Source organism: Eutrema salsugineum, unplaced genomic scaffold (assembly GCF_000478725.1).
Source record: "Eutrema salsugineum unplaced genomic scaffold, Eutsalg1_0 scaffold_19, whole genome shotgun sequence".
Lineage (NCBI taxonomy): Eukaryota > Viridiplantae > Streptophyta > Magnoliopsida > Brassicales > Brassicaceae > Eutrema > Eutrema salsugineum.
In genome coordinates, this window is record NW_006256838.1 from 2,744,640 (window position 1) to 2,764,914 (window position 20,275).

The 20,275-nt window shown below is 34.8% G+C and overlaps 4 protein-coding genes across 4 annotated transcripts; all 4 read left to right on the forward strand.

The window, feature by feature from the left end:
* Positions 1-9: 9 nt before the first annotated feature.
* Positions 10-2,627, forward strand: LOC18020285 (probable 2-oxoglutarate-dependent dioxygenase JRG21; the record flags this gene model as incomplete). The annotated part of the gene is made up of 3 exons (XM_006402977.2): positions 10-488; positions 919-1,255; positions 2,185-2,627. Coding segments are annotated over 3 exons (1,065 nt in total), but the record flags the coding sequence as incomplete, so codon positions are not given.
* Positions 2,628-5,420: 2,793 nt separating this feature from the next.
* On the forward strand, positions 5,421-6,830 carry LOC18020286 (putative E3 ubiquitin-protein ligase SINA-like 9). The gene is made up of 2 exons (XM_006402978.1): positions 5,421-5,618; positions 6,174-6,830. The coding sequence occupies exons 1-2, from the start codon at positions 5,421-5,423 to the stop codon at positions 6,828-6,830; spliced, it is 855 nt and encodes a 284-aa protein (XP_006403041.1).
* Positions 6,831-8,682: 1,852 nt separating this feature from the next.
* LOC18020287 (CTD small phosphatase-like protein) lies at positions 8,683-11,294 on the forward strand. The gene is made up of 6 exons (XM_006402979.2): positions 8,683-9,142; positions 9,959-10,087; positions 10,173-10,293; positions 10,383-10,464; positions 10,568-10,721; positions 10,813-11,294. Exons 1-6 carry the CDS (start codon positions 8,846-8,848, stop codon positions 10,945-10,947), a joined length of 918 nt encoding a protein of 305 aa, XP_006403042.1. The 5' UTR covers positions 8,683-8,845; the 3' UTR covers positions 10,948-11,294.
* A 5,692-nt stretch (positions 11,295-16,986) lies between these two features.
* Positions 16,987-19,992, forward strand: LOC18020288 (putative serine/threonine-protein kinase-like protein CCR3). The gene is given in 3 exon segments (XM_024157187.1): positions 16,987-18,335; positions 18,338-19,249; positions 19,252-19,992. Coding segments are annotated over 3 exon segments (2,397 nt in total). The 5' UTR covers positions 16,987-17,278; the 3' UTR covers positions 19,680-19,992.
* Positions 19,993-20,275: the final 283 nt, after the last annotated feature.

The window sequence follows — 20,275 nt, forward strand, 5'->3', positions numbered from 1 at the left end:
CTTCGGGGAATTGAATCCTTATCCGAAAGCAACCTCCAAGCCATACCAAACTGCTACGTCAAGCCTCTGTCTCAACGTCCAAACTTACTCTCTACCAACCACCACCACAACAAACACAACCCTCGCACCACCAACATACCCGTCATTGACTTAGGTGGCTTAAACACAAACGACATAACTCTACGAGCCAAAACGCTTGATGAGATATCGAAAGCGTGTAGAGAATGGGGGTTCTTTCAAGTGGTGAACCATGGGATGAGTCCTCAACTCATGGACCGAGCTAAAGAAACATGGAGAGAGTTCTTTCATCTTCCCATGGAGCTCAAAAACATGCATGCTAATTCGCCGAGAACTTACGAGGGATATGGAAGCCGACTTGGCGTAGAAAAGGGTGCTATTCTTGACTGGAGCGATTACTATTATCTTCATTATCATCCCTCATCGTTGAAGGACTACACCAAGTGGCCTTCTTCGCCTCTTCATTGCCGGTATATTTTATTCCCATAATTCTTCTTGCTTAGTTATTTATAGTATTTAAATTTCTTTTATTCACGTTTGCTAAGCCTTTCCACTTATTAAAATTAAACTTTTTCTAATCCTATTTATGTAACTTTTACTTCAAGGTGTATCAAACCTAGCTAGGATTTCTTTTTTTAATAGTAAATAAATTTTGTTAAATAGAAAACAAAAACCGACGTACTAGTACGACTAATCAGTTGATTATTTATTCATAACGCAAGTATACATACGAAAGATAAATATACTAGTTGCTTGACCGGGCTATATATTTAAATTTTTTTCAAAGTAGTCAAAAGATAACAAATATAAAATTTAATCCACGGTTAATTGTTTATTTCTTTTTTTATTTTTATTTTTGATCAAGATTGTTTTTTTTCTTCTTGTTATTGGATTATATAGAGAGATATTGGAGGATTATTGCAAGGAAATGGTGATATTATGTGAGAACTTGATGAAGATATTATCGAGAAACTTGGGATTACAAGAGGACATACTTCAAAATGCGTTTGGTGGTAAAGAGGAATCAGGAGGATGTTTAAGGGTTAATTATTACCCAAAATGCCCTCAGCCGGAGTTGACTCTCGGTCTCTCTCCCCACTCCGATCCCGGCGGATTGACCATTCTCTTGCCGGACGAACAAGTCGCCGGCCTTCAGGTCCGTGGATCCGACGACGCTTGGATCACTGTCGAACTAGCTCCTCATGCTCTCATCGTTAATATTGGTGACCAAATTCAAGTGAGTATTTAATTTGGTTGTTGTCATATTAGTTATTTTTTAATATCTAGTGAATTTAAAACCGAAAATCATACTAGAAACTATGATATCTAAACGTCTACGAATTCGCCAATCATAAGTAAAATCGTTTGGGAAGAATCAAGCCTTCTATACTAATTACTATCTTGGCTTTTGATTATTAGACTAAAAGTATATATACATGTAATGAAAAGTTGACAAAAAGGTATAAATGTAAGGAAAAGAAAGTAAATATCACGTGGAGGGACTTCATTTTCTTCTTCTTTTTTCCTTGTAGTTGTTAGTAATAAAGCACGTGCATGCATCTATTTTCTTCTTCTTTCGTTTTATTTTTATTTAAACTAAAGTTTATGGCAAATCAATATGGTATTGGTGAAGCCACGTTGCCATATTCTTTAATTCTGCATGTGCCTCTCTATTAAAGGGGGAAAAAAAAAACTCCAAATAAAGAAACAGAAAAACAGAAAAAAACAATTTCAACGACTAAGACGGGCTCACAAATATTCACACATGTGTTAAACGTCCTAAAACTAAAACCGCCTACTTAGTCAAAGAATAAATATCTCTTCCTTTTTTTTTTCGGTTTTGGTATTATAGCTAGTACGGATAACATTTTACTTCAGTTACTTCGTTAAACTAATTTTTTTAAGGGCTACAAAAATAAATTTACCCTTTTTAAGGATAAAAACCATATCCTAGTCGTTTATATTAGTATTGTTATTGTATCATCTGGTTTAAACCCGATATATTGCATATTACTGATAAAAAGAATTCCAACGACTACCAAACAAATAAATTTTTTTTTAGGATAGCTATTCCATCGTGAAGTCATTTTTGTATTCTATATCTCTTGCATTATTTCGATTGATAGATTTTATAACGAACGATGAACATTTTGTTATTTTGGTTAGATGCTGAGCAATTCAATATACAAAAGCATAGAACACAGAGTGATCGTGAGCCCCGCAAAAGAGAGGTTGTCTTTGGCATTCTTCTACAATCCAAAGGGTAATGTTCCGATCGAGCCATTGAAGGAGCTAGTGACAGTTGAATCACCAGCTCTGTACATCTCCACAACCTACGATCATTACCGTCAGTTCATTCGTACGCAGGGTCCACGTAGCAAATCTCATATCGACGAACTTAGATCCCCTCGATAGTAGAAGAACGTGCATACATTTTAATTATAAACGTTTTCTTTTTGTCTAAATAATGAATTATGCTTGTTGTCAAAAAAAAAAGAAGAAGAATTATGCTTCTTTTTATCTGTCAAATTAAGGATTATAATTTATTGTGTGTTGCTATGCGAGTATGTTAACATTATGTTGAATAATGAACTATGTTTTTGTATAAATTAATAATGTATTATGCTTTCCTTTAATTAAAAGAAATCGAGAATTTATTCGGGTCGAAAACCAAAGGATGAACTTAGAGCCCTTCTCAGTTGCAGCTGCTCGAACTCAATGTACTTTCCGACTAGTTCTTGTACGCACCGGTTAAACTACCGACCCGGAAAATGATATATTGGATTTATAAATATATATATATATATATATATTATATGATTGAAAAAAGGCTTCTCATAAATTTGGAATAAAAAAGACGAGAAATTATCGAGGACGTTTTAAAATTTAGACACGCAAAACACGTACGTCGCGATCAATAAATAAAAAAATGAGAGCTTTGACCTCATGCAAATGCAGCCCACCCGTTATAAGTTTATAACCCTATTTTGATTGTTACGTACCAATAATAATTGTAAAGAAGCCCTACCATGCTAGTACTACACTCCTCTATAATTAATTAACTAACTCACAGTGTTTGATTGATGATTACGTTATAGCAATGTTCAAAAAATCGCTAGGCGGTGGCTAGGCGGATGATAGGAGACTAACGCCTAGGCGAATTAGTCAGAGACTAGACGGAGCCTAGGCGTTAGCAAAAATTTTTGTTAATTTTTATAAATTTTCAATCTATATATCATATTTTTAAAAAAGCTTTAATTGTTTTCTTAAAAATTATTTTATCAAAATTTATGTTTGAATAAAAAAGTAAAAAAATTTAATAATAAAATTATAGAATAAAGTTCAACAAAGAAAAATCAAACTAAAAATCATCAAATTCTTCAAACTAAAATAAGTTTTAATCTAAAAACTTTAAAAATATAAAGCAAAGAGAAATATATCTAACTTATTCTTCAAACACATCCATATATATCCACCACCCGCTCATTTTCAGACTCAAATTCAAAATCAATAGCTATATCATTTTCATCGTCGGAATCGATATCTCCTCTAGGCTCATCGTTGAAATTGAAAGTTGAAACTTGAAACAGAGCACAAACAAAGTATACAAAGATGAAAAGACAAATTAAGAGAATACAATATAGTTATATAATATGTACAGATAGATAAAGAGAAGATTAAACAAACTTGTAGAGTTCAACAATAGAGAATAATGATCGCCTCTTGTAGTTTATGAAAGTAAAGTAGCGGGGAGGAACGAGGATGATTATTTTAAGTTATTAACCATAATCCATGTTTCAAATCTTTTTTTTATATCTTTTCTGTAAATTGATATTGGTTTACTATCTAAAACCGTAAAATTTGACTGAAAAAAGGATAAAAATAATGAATCTAATTTGGCCGATTTTACCGATTTGATCTGATTTTTCCGATTTTCTTCAATTTGGTCTGATTTTTTACTAAACCGGATTTGCTTTACTGATTTTATGAAAAATCGGATCGGCTAACCCCAACTTGAGGCGGCCGCCTAGTCGCCGACTAGGCCGATTTTTTGACCATTGCGTTATAGTAAGTTACGTGGCCTTTTTCTAATATATCATTAGTTGTAGTCTATAGTGGTTTTGATTGGAAATATAGTTGGCGGCTAGTGGCTACGAGTCTACGACCAGTGTTTTGTTCACTGCTGTTTGTGTGTAAATAATCCACCAAGCGACGAAGGCAAAAAAAGAGACAAATAATAGCCACGGAAAAACATGTAAGGTAGTAGTTCTTTTTTTGTTTTTTTTTCTACAACTGTAAATATCATTAATTTAATGAAAGTTAGATTTTACAGTAAGCATAATCTTTTTTTTTTTGGTCGAACAATAAACATAATCTAAGAGCTGCACTTCCTTGGCAAAAATAAGTAAAGTAAAGAAGTATTTGTTTCGGCTGTACCGTTATAGTCGTTTATCGTTACTGTGTCAAACCAAACCACTTCTATGATCTATCAGTTCTATATTACCTTTTTTTTTACCGTTTTCCCAAAGCTTATTTGATTGACCGGATTCATTTAAGGAAAAAGAAAGGCAGCTATATTATTAAACCTTAAAATTTTCAAACACTCGCTACAAAATTGATGATCATCTTCAGCTTTGAAATGACGCTTCGGCTTCAAAAATATTGCTTTTTTGAAAACAATAGTTGCATTTGCAAAGGTTTGGATCATCTCTTACTAAACCTCAATTCGTTCATCAATTTTTGTTGAAGGTGGGAAGAAATCTACAATCACCTGATTCGTATTGGTGGAGAATTTTGTATCCGACGACGAATAAATATAATTTTGTTTTAATCTTTTGCTCTCTCAGGTTTCCCAACTTTTTTTTGGTTTGATTTTAGATTATGGGGTTTTCATAGAATTTAATGAGAGAAGTTCATAAAAATTTAATAATATTATTTTTTGAATTTCAGAAAGATGAAGAAATTAAAACACAATTTTCGGTCAATCATACGCTGGTGAAGAGTCGGTTTCTTTAGACTTTTTAGGAAGAATTGGTTCATCGAAAATGATTATTTTTTTTAAATCGTTTTGGCCTATTAAACTGGGCCATGAACCCCATCTAATCTCTTGATAGATATGCTTTAAGTAGCCCAATAACACGAGTTTAGTAAAGACCCAAATTTAAAAACCTAAAAGTGCCCCAAATGGAGATAAAAGCTGAAAAGTCGAATCAAATTTGGTTGATCCTGACGGTTACGATTCCACAGATGCAACCAGCTAGGGTTTCCAGGTGGAGAGCTTCGTCTTAGCCGCATCAGTTAGTTGAGATAGCTAGAGAGTAACAGAGCTGTGCCTTGTGCTAGGGTTTATAAGATTGATATTTGATAACGAGCATCATAGCCTCTGATATATCTCTCTCGAAATGGCGGGTTTCTCTGTTGACGGAAGTGGGTTGAACAACGGTGCTTCGAAGAAGAGGCAACGTCTTACGTTGGCTTTGACGACGAGGAAATCTACCGGTGATACTGAGGAGAAGAAGAACCGCACGGCGACGCTGCTTGATCTGGATGTTATCGACTGTCCCGTTTGCTTTAATACTCTGACCATTCCCATTTATCAGGTTATTTTTCTCATATGTATCTACCTCAAATGCATTTATCCTCTCACTCATAATGGTAATTCAATGTTTTCTGAATGTTACATTGTTGATTGATGAACCAGAGTGTTTTTTATTTATTTTTTATAGCTAGAATTTCACAGCCTTTGATATGCTAACAAGAGGAAAATATTGCATGAAATGGATGATGAAAAAGAAAAAAACGTGTTGATTCTGAGGAACTGAGTATACATAACCTGAAAATTGTAAAATACTATGTGGAGTAAAATTTAGGGTTATATCAACATACTTAATGGATGATTGTGCATTCTATGAATATATCATATTAACCATCAGTTGAGATTTTTTTGTTTTGTTGTGAGCTTGCATTTTGGCTTATTCAATTCACCTTACAGTTTATCATTTTCAATATTTTCTTGCTCATGTTATGCTCGATCCGAATGTACTGAAAGTTAATAAATATGTACAAGCCAGGTATATCATTGACGTGTCTCTTTAATTATATTTCATGAAGTCTTTGTTTTAAAAAAAAAATATTTGATCTCTTTTGGCATTCAGTGCGATAATGGTCATGTAATATGCTATACTTGCCATAAAAAGTTGAGGAAGAAATGTGCAACATGTTCTTTACACATTGGTTCCCGCAATAGAGCTATGGAGCAGGTTCTTCAACACCTTAGAGTTCCATGTCCAAATTCAGAATTTGGATGCCCCAAGAATGTCACGTATGATGAAAGATCAAGACATTTACAGCAGTGCGATTTCACACAAGGTCCTTGCCCTTTTAACCGATGCAACTTTACCGGCTCTTACGAGGATATATATGTACACACCAATGCTGAACACCTCAAGTCCTTGGACATGTTTGAATGTGGAAATCCAGTGTTTATACACCCCGAAAGTGGTGAGAGGGTTGTTCTCAAGGAACAGACTACAGAAGGAGGAAGAAAACTTGTGGTTGTGGAGTGTTTCACCACGCCACAAGGTCGAATAATCTATGCTTACTGTATTGGACCTATGGTCCCAAGAACACATGAGTTCTCATACAGCTTAAAGTTGTATTCATCAAACGGTGATCGCTTGTGTTTTGAATCAAGTCTGAAACAAGTTCGTCAAGTGAGCGGTGAACAACCAGATGAGCATTTTATGTTTGTTCCTTCACACATGTGCCCTGATTACAAGTTGCATATATGCATCAACCGGAAGACTTATTAGGATCATAAAGAAGCGACTACATCATCTCTTATCTACCCGATGTTCTTAATTTAATAGCCATATGTTTGAAAAAAGGGTTCTTGACTGTTTAAACTATTTCTTTTTGGAAATTTTCACAATCGGATATTCTAATGCATTCTCCGTTCTTGTTTTTTTTTTGGTATATAAAAAATGAAATGTTTTGGTATAAGTTGTTTGTACTGGACGTATCACAGATGATGAAATGAAATGTTTTACAAGCCCAGTAGCTAAGTAGCTCAATAAATACATGGAGCGGGTTCTTGAACTACTTAGAGTTCCATGTCTTAGTGGTATTAAAGGTGTGAATTTGATCCAAATAGAGAAACTTGAAACTATTCAAGTGGTAAATTTAAAAAGGTAAATTGATTCAACAGAAACAAAATCACAAAAATAAGTTGTGCTTTGAATTCTGTTAATTGTTATTAAAAACCGTTGGTGTGTCTGCGACCGCGACTGCTCTATACCAAACCAAATGATATATTTAATAAGCTTTAGAGATAAGATAAACACGTATTTCTTCTATATCACATGATAAATATATTGTCGATTTGTGATTAGAGAGAAAGCGACTGAGCATTTAAAGTTGCAAGCATGTGCTCGTGTGTTCGTGTGCTCGTGTGTTCGTGTGCTCTTATGTCTCTACTTCATAATAGCAATGTATGAATCAAATTAACTTTGAGCAAACAAGATAAAAAACAAAAAAAATGCGCCTCGTGAGTTGTTTGAATTAGTCAAATTTGACTGTGGAACCCTTGGAAGATTAGTGCCATATAATTTGTTGATAAATCAAATATCTCAAGCTGGTTTAATCTTGTTCCCTTGAATTGAACCAAAACCCGAAATTATGTAATGGTTTGTAAAGAATTGAACCGAGTCTGAATCAAACCAAACCGGAATAAAGTGTACATGGATGGAGAAAAGGACGCAAAGAAAATCATATACAAATAAACGAATGATAGAAGAAGCGTCTTCGAACAGTTTGTAAATCTGTATTTTCCTATTGTCTCTATTTGCCTTTTTAACTCCCACTCCCATTTTCCTGGCGCGTGCTTTGTTCTTTCCAACTTCTCTTCCTATTTGAAGAATAAAATGTTCCAATTAAAATTTATAAGTGGATTTGTGTGGACTGAGCAGCTGACAAATTTGGTTATATAAAGAAAAGTATATGAATTGTTAATTATTTTAAGACTTTAGAGTATTCACTGTATTTTTGAAACACTGAATTGTCTTTCTTGCAAAATTGGACGTACCTTCTAAAACATATCTTTCATTTGTAATTTTGTATGGTTACATGAGCATATTGGTTTTTTTTTTTTTTTTTTTGAACATCTTTTTTTTTTTTGAACATCACATGAGCATATTGGTTACAACCCATTCCAGTAATATGAAGTCGGTTTTGGGTTTAAAAGCAGTGGTAGAAAATTGTCACTATAGTATTCTAAACCATTCATCTAGTTATATAATATGTATCATTAACAAAAATATTAATATTTTTAAAAGTATCTATGATATACATTAAACGATTTAAGTGTCGAAAATCTGTCTAATTTTGTCTACTTAATCTATCAAAGACTCATAGTTAAATCCACGATTTGTTACATTAATTCTTCTTTTCTTTTATTACATATGCATTCTAACAAATTTGAATCCAGATTATAATAAATATTTATTTAACGAAATCGTACTATTTTATTTCATAATTAACACCAAGTGGGCGCGTGGATCGAATCATAAATGTCATTTTCAAAGGACTTCATCGAACCATCGCCACCATAGAACACAACCCTCTCTCTCTAATTAAATTGAAAAATTAAATTAAAATAGCATTTGAGAGAGAAAATCAGAAAACAAAGCAAAAGAAGAAGAAGAAAGAAGAAACCCAAAAAACTTTTTGATTGCTTCCTATTCTTCTTCAGGTCTGTCTCTCACCTTTTGCAGATTCCAACGTCCGACGTGGTTTCGCCGGCGTCCGCGTCAATTGGTTCCACCGAGTCATGGCCGAGTTGACTCAGGCCGATGTTGTTTACTCGCCTCGGTCTCTTCAAGTGTGGAAGACTTTGGTGAACTGGCTCGCGTTTTTCTATCAGATCTTCCTTCAGATCCTTCGTGCCGTCGGTTACCATCCTCTTCTCTCCTCCTCTGCTAAAGCCTCCGCCGATGGTTTCAAACCCTTACCGGCCATCGAGTTACTCGACAGGGCGGTGGAATCTCCCACCACCGTAGAATTGGAAATCGCCTCCTCCACGACCTCTTGCGCCCAAGGCGAACGCAGCCGCTTCCAGAGACTCAAGGTTTGTTTTGAATTCTCGTTTTCTTCTTCTTCTGCTTCTTCTTATCCATTGGTCAAAGTCTTCTGGAGTTAGTTTGATTTTGACATTTATGCTTTAAGAAATTTGCTCCGTGGAATTCAGAATCTATGAACTCTTATTGACTAAGAGTTACGAGGCTCAAAATTTGGACTATGTTAGTATGATACACAACCATTGTGTTCCATTTTCAAATTTTGAGACGCCATAGTTCTTCTACGGCCGGACGTCATCGTTCATAAGTAGATGAAATCTGTTTGACTTGGGCACGCCTGATGTAGTTAAGAAGTTGTAAACGTTGTGCTAGTCTAAGAGTTTGTTTTATGAATGGTTTCAGTAGGAAAGTGTAGACTTGAATTGGACTTTCATATGTTTTCTTGTGATACTCAAGTCTATAGTTTAAGCTCACAGATTTATGCATATTATATGTTGATGGAATTACTTTTGTAGATGAGATAAGTGCTTTTTCTCCATTCTCTATATCCTGACATGAGTATTAATCATATTTGCAAGCCTTGTTGAAAGTAAAGAGTATGGGTTAATGGATCAGACTTCTCCGAATTATATTCTTTTCAATATTGCTTAACTTTCTGATATAGTTAGGCCATCTGTTCTTGTACTATTCGTACATCGATATCTCTACTTATATTTGACTTGTGAAACATTTATACCTGTTGAAAGCTTTTCTCTAAGGACCTTTAAGTTCTTAGTTAGGTGTATCCTCTGGCAAAGTCTGGAAAGCTTGCTTTGTAGTTAGTGGTAGTATTAAGAGTAGTCTGATAACTGAAGATGTCTTTGCAGGTAGTTCTCGACTTGGACGAGACGTTGGTGTGTGCATATGAGACGTCTAGTCTACCTGCTGCTTTACGCAATCAAGCCATTGACGCCGGATTAAAGTGGTTCGAGCTGGAGTGCGTGTCATCAGACAAGGTTTCTTCCACAACATTTTCTCGAGTTAATAAAATTCCCTGTTGATTTGTCCGTTTTATGACGCGGTTCCCTCTTGTGTCTGAAGGAATATGATGGGAAACCTAAGATCAATTACGTCACGGTGTTTGAGCGTCCAGGATTGCACGAGTTCTTAGAGCAACTTAGCCAATTTGCAGATCTTGTACTGTTTACTGCTGGTCTTGAAGGTCTCTTAATTTACTTGTCAGTTTTATCCTCTGTTCCCAAATCCATGCTCAAATTTTGTTATCCTAACATTCATGTTTCCCACCTGCAGGATATGCTAGACCGCTTGTGGACAGAATAGATACCAGGAAAGTACTCAGCAACCGACTTTATCGACCTTCAACAGTCAGCACGTAAGTTATCATATATTTCGGATACTCTGTTTTATCACTTAGAAATTCGATTTTGTTGTAGGTTATTGAGATTTTGATACATTTGTGTGCTATTCGTAATCAGGCAATACAGAGATCACGTGAAGGATTTGCTGAGCACATCAAAAAATATGTGTAGGACAGTAATCGTTGACAACAATCCTTTCAGCTTTTTATTGCAACCATCAAATGGGATTCCATGTATTGCGTTTTCCGCGGGGCAACCAAATGACACTCAGGTCTCTATAATTCATTACTCTTCTCATACATTTCTTAACCCTTCAGGTTATTATTACTTTTGAGAACTAATCGAAATTATCAAACGTGAAGCTTTTGGACGTTATTCTTCCACTTCTGAAGCAACTTTCTGAGGAAGATGATGTAAGGCCGACACTTTATGATCGGTTCCGCATGCCTGAATGGTTTGAGAAGCAAGGCATACCACCGTCGTGCTGGAATACTTAACCGGGTTAAGTGGAAAGTAATGGCTAAAACCAAAATATTAGAAATCTCTGGTCCTCACAAAAAAGACCAAGGACTTGTGTTTGGTACAGTAGTTCCAGTAATGAAAAACCTGAGGAGAAGGAAGGTACAGAGATTACCATTCGTATTGTTTATAATCTATGGTAGATTCCTTTTAAAAGATCAAATTTGTTACATATTTATGGTTTCATGTAATAGCTTCCTCTGTAATTTTGTTAAAGATCATTCATTATTTTTTCTTTTTCGGGTTGGTTCGGTTTGTATATACCGAGTCATGGATCAAACCGAAGTAGAAACTGGGTCTGGTATAATCTAAAGGGATTCAGGAATGTGAGTAACTGGGATTCATGCATTACTGATTAGTGATTACACATTTGGAAGATATTCGAAAAAAAAATCAATTATTATTGTATGGTTCAAATCTCTTAGTCGCTAACCACGAATCATAGAGTTGTTACTTGTAATTCTTTGGCCAATACTGCCTAATTTTTTTGTAACTAGAATATAAATTTACAGATAATAATATATTATCATTATAGGAAATTTATTATGCTTGATATGAGATCAATTTCCATTCTAATCTAATTGCTTATTATTTTTGAATAAATAACTCAACCCCGCATAATGTTAGACCATGAAGATTCAATTTACTATATAATATACTTAAATCTTCAAAATATTGCATCCGCAATCTTAGAAAAACGGCAATGATTCTCTTATATGGTGTATATTTACTATTTTTTTCACAGGATCCTGCACTAAAGGTATATTTGTCTTAGATCGAAATTCTGAATTGAGTTGAAAGTCATGTCAGGATCCAGCGAAAAGCATTTTGAAAAAGATTGTCAATGTTCCTAATCTTACCTAGCAAACATTATTACTCCCTCTCTCCTAAATAATAAAATATTAATGTTTGTTGAACACATTTTACAGGTCGAAAGAGTTCGTGAATTATATTACAAGACCTGTCATGTTTCTTTTTCGTATAATTAAATGAACTTGGCAACTATTCTTTTATTGTGTGGTCGGCCTTGTTATGTTTGTTGTTAAAAAAAGTATATCGTTTTGAGCTGTGCATAGACTTCTAAGGCTTCTTCACATCTTAATTAAGCCTAACTACTCCCATACTTTTTTTTCTTTTAATTTGCTGATTACTTTATTTTATTTTACAGTATGTTATTTGAATTTCCGCTGGAAACCAATATCAATGGAATAGCGCGTGATGGGATTTCGTTATTGCATTGAGAGATACATAATTACATATACATTAGTTTGATAAAATGTGAGGTTAAAAAAAGTATATGCCCCCGGAAATAATCAGATGTTTCATTTTTTTTCTACGTTTAGGAAATTTATTTCTTCTAGTTTATTAGTATCTCTTTTGAGTTTTAGTTTAGTGTCGATATAATTTTTCGAACGCCTATCCAAGATTTGTGGACTAGTCTTGCATGCATTTTCTTAGAAAAATAATAACACAAAATTCATTAATGTAACTTTGCTTTTATCTATTATATAAAGATTCAGTTGAGTCTCACAAACTTGACACATCAGCACTCATTTGAATGACACATCAGCTCATTTATTTGTTATTTAAAAACTATAGTGAAACTCTAATTAATTTAAATTAATTACTTTTATATTCATTTTTCTGTGCACTGATTTATTTACCATCATGGGCCTCATGGCTTTTTGACTCCCATTTTTGATGCTTCCTATTCTATGCTTCAAACGTTGTCTTAAATATTGGTCACTCATGTTTCAACGCATAAAAAATAATCAGCAAATATAGAAGAGAAGACATGGAAAGAAGTAAATATTACCTAAGATTTTTTAATAAATCTCTAATCTACAGCTTCCATGTTGTAACTTATGCAAATTTCTATATAGAAGCTTACGAAAGTGAATGTTGTTCACAAATCTATGGTCTAAGATTTATTTCTTGGCCATGGGCAGAGACATCTACATTTAATACCATCGTTTGTGTTCATTTAAAGGAAAAGAAGAATTTTGCTTTAAAAAAGAAGATTTTGTATGATGGTTTCGAGAATTCTGTGAAGAGTAAATAGCAAGACAAAAACTATAATAATAATTTCTAAAATAATAATAATTCGGCGACGAAGCTATAATAATAATTTCTAAAATTTTTAAGTTAAGCTGGTGTAAGTTATCTATTTTATTTATTTTTGTTTTAGAAAAAATTTTAAGCGAGGAAAATAATACTCTGAAAGACCTATTACATCCATTAGTAAATTTTTTAATATCTATGTTTTTACAAGAAATAATAAAAATCTCGTCTCAATGAATTATAATTTATATCATTTTATGTGCATGAAATGTAGCTTGTTTTATCTCCATCAGATCTTGGAGTTGGAGTATTGGTTCTCCCAAGTACTGCAATAAAAAGCCACTGGAGCGGCAAAAGCCAAATCCGATGGTGAAAATGGAGAAAGACGTATTTGGTAAACTTTTACGATAGCCGGTCATGCTTATCTAAAGTTCCAAACTCTACCTGTGATGCAAAAGATAATATATAGTATGAAATATCACAGATTTTCATGCTATATTCATTTCCTAACTTTTCTAATTTTAGTGGAGATTGTGACGGTCTTTGCCAATAAGAATAGGAAAATTTTATGGAATAAAGTTATCCAATTATTTTGAGAATATACCTCTTAGGTTCCTAATCATAATATTTAGTATTTGCTGGATTCTCATATCTTTGTTTATGATGTTCAAGATAATTTTCCACGTTTAATTGAAGACAACGTTTTGTTAGTAGAGAAAATTTCTGATAAGATTTCGTAAAACCAAAGAAAAAATCGAGAAAAAAACTAATTAAAAAAAATCATTTAAAAAAAATAAGTTAACAACTAATCTCTCTAAATATATATATGACCAGTCCAAAAAAACCAAAAATTTAAATTTTTTTTTAAAATCACCAAAAATCTAAATTAAATTTTAGTTTTTTTTTTGTTTTTGATCGATAGTCTAGATACATAAAATGGTGTGATTACCTAAAACGAAAATATCGAGTTTATGTAAATAATAATTTGTAGGCGGACACAAGCGCTTCTTGCTAGAATATTTGCCTTTGAATTCTTCAGACGTGAGATGTGTGATATAGTGAAAGAATTGTAAACTGAAATTTAAGGATAAAACTAAACTTCAGCTTTAAACATTATAAAAATTTTAAAAAGAAAACCCACGCATATGCGTGGGTACTCATTAAAAGGAACGTGATGCGTGATTATTGACATGAAAACAATATAAGGGGATGGTTTGACAATTTTGAACAATAAATTGATTAATTACCTTAAGTCCCCTAAGGCCCTAACTACTATGTAGTACGGTTTGACATTATTTGTCGCATATGTTCCTTTTTTGTTGGTGTTAAAATAAAAATGTTCCTTTTTGGAATTGGACTATTGCAACGAATACCAGCACTCATAATTATATCTAAACAAGAGAGTTTATGAAAGCTGTAGCCTATATGAATCACACAGTGCGGTTGAAACACATTTATAAAATATAATTTTTTAAAAAAAAAAAGAAAGAAAAGATATTCGAGGACGTGAAAGTTCATGCAAAAGTATATATGTGTGTGAACACTTTTCTTGATAAAAAAAGCTATGTGTGTGCATTTATGATAAGTACCTTAGACAGAATTGAAGAATTGAATTTATACAAGTAAAAACTTATTAATGATGGTTCTGTGGAGAAAATCATTGAGGGAAAATGTGGAAAGATTGCAGAAAATGCAGAGAAGGCTAGTCTCCATCTAATATCTATTTTGGGTTTTAGCTTTGACTAACTTTTTTTTTGGTAAGGTGCGAACAACTGACCAGTAGTTTGAGATAAATTTCCCCCGTCCAAAACTTCCTGCAAACTGGATAGAACAATCTATCTTACTTGATATTAAGGTCGTTGTGAATAAATGGTTTTTTCTTATAGAGTGAACATTTTAATTAGTTTCGCGCAGAATACAAACAAACAAGAAGAACAACGAATAAGATGAAGTAGAGAAGTTTTTTTTTTTTTTTTTATTCAAAGAAGTAGACAAGCTTTTTTTCTTTTTTTTTTGTTTTGTTTTGTTCAAAGAAGTAGAGAAGCTTAAGTTTTTAAAAATTGCCTCTAATCATTATAATTAAGTTCCGATTCCATAACTTTTTGCTTTTTGCCTATTTTCGTAGTTTGTAAGTTTCATTGCATTAACATATAACTACCTATTTAAATAATTAATCTTGTTAAACAAAAAAACTATTAAAATAATTAACTACGTTGAACCGGTTAAATGCAATATTTAAATAGTCCTATCTATTGGTAGCTTGGTACAAATCAACGAAACCACGCTATCAATATTCAGTAGAAGTAGAAGTTTTTTTTGGTCAAATATGGCCAGCCATTGAAGAAGTTATGCTTTATAATTTTCTATCTTTTTCAAATCTATCATTTTCCTCTCAGTTTTCGAACTTTTCGTCAATCAATTATCTTTATTTCAACGGGAACTCCTTAATAAGAAAATTCTTGTGCATTATAAAGAATATTATGCCAAATTATTTTCCTCAATTTCTCAATTTTGTTTCACTAAAAAGATATCTCTCAATAACAATATATATGTCCTTTTCACTAGGACATTATGATTCATTTATATCTATATACAATTTTTTCATACTAGAATGTTATAAAAAACAGTAAACAGTTTTTGGTTGGTCAACAGTCTCTCTCTCCTATCTTTTTTTGTTTAAAGATCTATCCATTTTTGGCAGTCTCTACGTAGACTACAAAAATGGATTCAACTTCTACTAAGATTATCGTATGTATCGTTGCTAATAATCAATAGTTAAAACTATGATATGTTTTGAATTATCATACAGAATATGAGATGTAACAAATTTCCATAATGTCTCTCATATAAATTACTTGAGTGTGAGTTACTTTTCTCAAGCGTTTTATAAGTAAAACCATATACCACATAATAAAATGATAGTTTAAAAATAGAAAATGGAAAACGGTGTGGTAAAAATCCGTCATTTTGGTTTTGCTATTGTTGTTGTTGAAAATCCGTCATATTGGTCAAATCCAAATTCAAATCCTCTTAAACATAGAATTATTTCATCATTTTTTGGCCATTTTTAAACGTTGTAGGTAGCACGAACATAAAAATTCTATGGGTTCTATGTAGCAAAGGATTTATCAAGAAAAATAGGGGACTAGTCTGGACTTCAACACTTCAGTGAATGTTACCAATTAAATGTTACCTTCAGAAATGTTATTGCATGATAACTTCAGAAATATAGAAATACGTATAAATGTTACCAAGGAAGAATAAAAAGAAGAGAATGAATATAAGGCTTCTATTGATATGATGAATTGATGATAATTAATTTCCATAATTTTATTGTGTAAAGGTAAAGATATGCTTTTATGGTAATAACATTTTCCATTGATATGATCATATTTAATAATTCCCTAAGATCTCTTTTGAGTGTACTAGTTTTTTTTTTTTATAATAAATTTATGCATAGTTTTTGAATCTTTGGCTTTAAAAAAAGGAATTAGGAATATTGACCTCTTAACTGTGGATATGCATATTTGATTCAAATAAAAACTGGAAAGTTCAACAAACAGATATTGACACTTTGACAGTTTAGTTATTTTAAAAGAAAGGGAAAGAAATGAATTCCACCACCACCACCATTTTGGAAACATGGACCTTTATAGTTGGAATTAAATTTACTGTTTACATGGGAAATTTATTTTCTTGATATTATTCACTTTACTTTTTTTTTAATCATATGAGCGGTTGTTGCATGACTAATATAAATCTAGCATTTTATAAGATATGCACATATATAACGTAGTGGGTGTGGTATTTAAATATTGAAACGGTCGAAAGAATTCAGTTCAAAAATTATTTGAGAACCGTAAAATCAAATCGGCCATTAATAAGTCGTTGATTAAAATGTATCTTAGCTAATTTCCAAAAACACTCGTGTTACATTCATATTAAAAAGTCCTCAGTTTCCTTTTAAAATCTAATAGTAATAAAAATGTTGCAATAAATAGAAAATCAAAGAAAAATAAAAGAAACGTGACTCAACATATTTAAAAACGCATTTTTCTTAAGCAATTCCTTACTAATATTAATTACTGTTTTGTCACTCAAATCCTTAGACAAAACGCATTTCTTCATCGTCGTCGTCTTCTTCTTCTTCTTTTCTCTCTATCTCTCTCTTGCAGAGCCTTGACTCCTGAAAATGAACCAGTCCGACTTAGCGTCGACGAAGACGGTAGTCGGATTCAACCTCTTTAGATGAAGCGGCCTATCTTTTCAACCGTGACGTTTTCCGTCACCGTCGCCGTTATCTTCATCGTCATCTTCTTCCTCCCGATTCTTGCCACCGCCTTAGGTTCAGGCTCAACTTACGCCGTCGTCTACGGCTCCGACACCGTCTGCGCCTTGATTTCCGGCCAGCCCACACAGCGTGTCCTCTGTTACGACACGCGCCTTCGTACCACCGTCACTTTAAATCCCGGCGTCTCCTTCTCCTCCATCGCCGCCGGAGAGAATTATCTCTGCGGTGTACGCTCCGGTGGCTACAGTCTTCTCTGCTGGGAAAACAGCGGGAGCTACACTTTCAACCCTAAGCGAATCTACCAAAATGACACCGTTTTGCTCGAGAATCTCTCCGTCGGCGACAGCCAAATCTGCGCCACCGTTAACGGCACAAATTTCCTGAAATGCTGGAGAAGTGATCAATCAACGCCGAAAAACGAAGGATTCCGGTCAATTTCCTCCGGCGTTGGTTTCTCCTGCGGCGTCTCGATTCGAAACAACCGAATCCTTTGCTGGGGAAGAGATTCGATGAAATCGGGTCGGATCCAAACCGGATTCGGGAACACGACGATGGTAAGCATATCTGCAGGCGAATCACACGCTTGTGGATTAAACTCTACAGGGAATTTGATTTGCATCGGAAACAACGAATCTGGGCAGCTCAATGTTCCATCGAATCAACCTTACCAATACTCTGAGCTCTCTCTCGGATCGAATTTCACTTGCGCGAAGCGAAATTCGAACAATTCCGTGATTTGCTGGGGAGGAGGAGCAGAGAGATTCAACAATGTCACGGAACAAATCTCATTCGAGTCAATTTCTTCCGGGCCGGGTCTAATCTGCGGGTTAATTTCCAGTAATCTCTCCGTCATGTGTTGGAACCCTTCCAATTTCTCAAGAATCTTCCTCCCTTTCCCAGAAATTTTACCAGGTCCCTGCGTCGAATCATCATCTCTTTGCTCTTGTGGTGTGTATCCACAATCCGATAACCTCTGTTCTGGTTCTGGCTCGATCTGTAAATCATGCCCGATCCAGTTCCGGCGAGTCCTCCGATTCAATTCTCCTTTCCACCACCGTCACAGTCAAATTCTCCTCCGTCGAAAGCCTTCACCGGAGGATTATTAGCGTTTGCGATCGTTGGATCAATCGGAGCATTCGCAGGGATCTGTAGTGTGGTTTACTGTTTATGGACAGGAGCTTGCTTGGGGAAGAAGAAAGTACATAACTCGGTCCAACCGACGATTACTCGCGGCGGTTCAAATAGCCGGTCAAACAGCTCGCCACCGTCTCGATCGTTGACCATAAGACGTCAAGGCTCGAGAATGCTATCGATGAGGAGACAGAGAAGCGGGACATCGTCGATGAAACACGGAGATAAAGCGGAAGAATTCTCCTTCTCGGAGCTCGCTTCCGCCACCGGAAACTTCTCTCTAGAGAACAAAATCGGTTCCGGGAGCTTCGGCGTTGTTTACAGAGGAAAACTCAACGACGGGAGAGAAGTAGCGATCAAACGCGGGGAAGTAAACGCGAAAATGAAGAAGTTTCAGGAGAAAGAAACCGCGTTTGATTCGGAAATCGCGTTTTTATCGAGGCTTCACCATAAGCACTTGGTGAGGCTCGTTGGGTACTGCGAGGAAAGAGAAGAGAGACTTCTGGTCTACGATTACATGAAGAACGGTGCGCTTTACGACCATTTACACGACAAGAACAACGTCGAGAAACACAGCAGCTTGATCAATTCGTGGAAAATGCGGATCAAAATCGCGTTAGACGCGGCTAGAGGAATCGAGTATCTGCACAATTACGCGGTCCCGCCGATTATACACAGAGATATAAAGTCGTCTAACATCTTGCTCGACTCGAATTGGGTCGCTAGGGTTTCGGATTTCGGGTTATCGTTAATGGGTCCGGAGCTGGGGAAAGATCATCAGCACCGTCCGATGAAAGCTGCGGAACGGTCGGATACATCGATCCGGAATATTACAGTCTCAACGTTTTGACGGATAAGAGCGACGTGTATGGGCTCGGGGTTGTGTTGTTGGAATTGTTGACCGGGAAAAGAGCGATTTTTAAGAACGGTGGCGATGTGGAGGAAGAAGGGTGTGTTCCGGTGCATTTGGTGGATTATTCGGTGCCGGCGATCACGGCGGATGAGTTGGGTCGGATTTTGGATCCGAGAGTTGGATCGCCGGAGTTAGGGGAAGGAGATGCGGTGGAGCTGGTGGCTTACACGGCGATGCATTGTGTGAATGCGGAGGGGAGAAATAGACCGACGATGACTGACATTGTCGGGAATTTGGAGAGAGCATTGGATTTGTGTGGGGATAGTCATGGGAGTATCTCTTCTAGTGGCATTTGCTCTATTGTCTCCGATTGAGAGAGATTCAAACTCAAAATCTTTGACTGATTTTTTACATAGAGATTTTTTTTTTCTAAAGAAGATTTTAGTTGTTTTTCTTATATTTTTTTTTGGCTTTTTTTTGGATGATTGTTTTTGTATTTTTGTAAATAATGTTTAGCTTAGCTGCTTAGGAGAGTCTGAAATATTCAATGTTCGTGGTCTAAACTTCTGGTTGGGAAATGTAGAATTTGGACAGCGGAGAGCTAAATGATTAAAATTGGATTGTTTTAGAAAGAAAATATATGAAGGAAGATGGGGAATTATCAAGAGAATTATGATTTCGTTCTTTTGGACCTTTTGGACATGTCATCAAGCCATCATACAAACCCGAATCTATTTGACTTTGAAGATTCCAATTTATTAGCGGTCAACCATTTCCTCTGTTTTCCAAATCATTAATTTTTCCTTTTGTTTTGAGTTTTTGACGAAAATTATTAGACACTAGAAAACTTTAGACTAATTTATGAGAATTAGTCACCCTTCCTCTTCAATAATCTTTTTTTTTATCATTTTGCTTTCTCTCTCCCCTTCCCTAAATCCCTTCCTTCTCTTTCTCCCGTCTTAAACTCTAA

Bases quoted from the DNA above. Each gene is read 5' to 3' on its own strand.
- LOC18020286 (XM_006402978.1), top strand. From the start codon at position 5,421: ATGGCGGGTTTCTCTGTTGACGGAAGTGGGTTGAACAACGGTGCTTCG. The intron at 5,619-6,173 runs GTTATTTTTCTC...TTTGGCATTCAG, and splicing joins TGACCATTCCCATTTATCAG to TGCGATAATGGTCATGTAAT.
- LOC18020287 (XM_006402979.2), top strand. From the start codon at position 8,846: ATGGCCGAGTTGACTCAGGCCGATGTTGTTTACTCGCCTCGGTCTCTT. The intron at 10,465-10,567 runs GTAAGTTATCAT...ATTCGTAATCAG, and splicing joins CGACCTTCAACAGTCAGCAC to GCAATACAGAGATCACGTGA. The intron at 10,722-10,812 runs GTCTCTATAATT...TCAAACGTGAAG, and splicing joins GGCAACCAAATGACACTCAG to CTTTTGGACGTTATTCTTCC.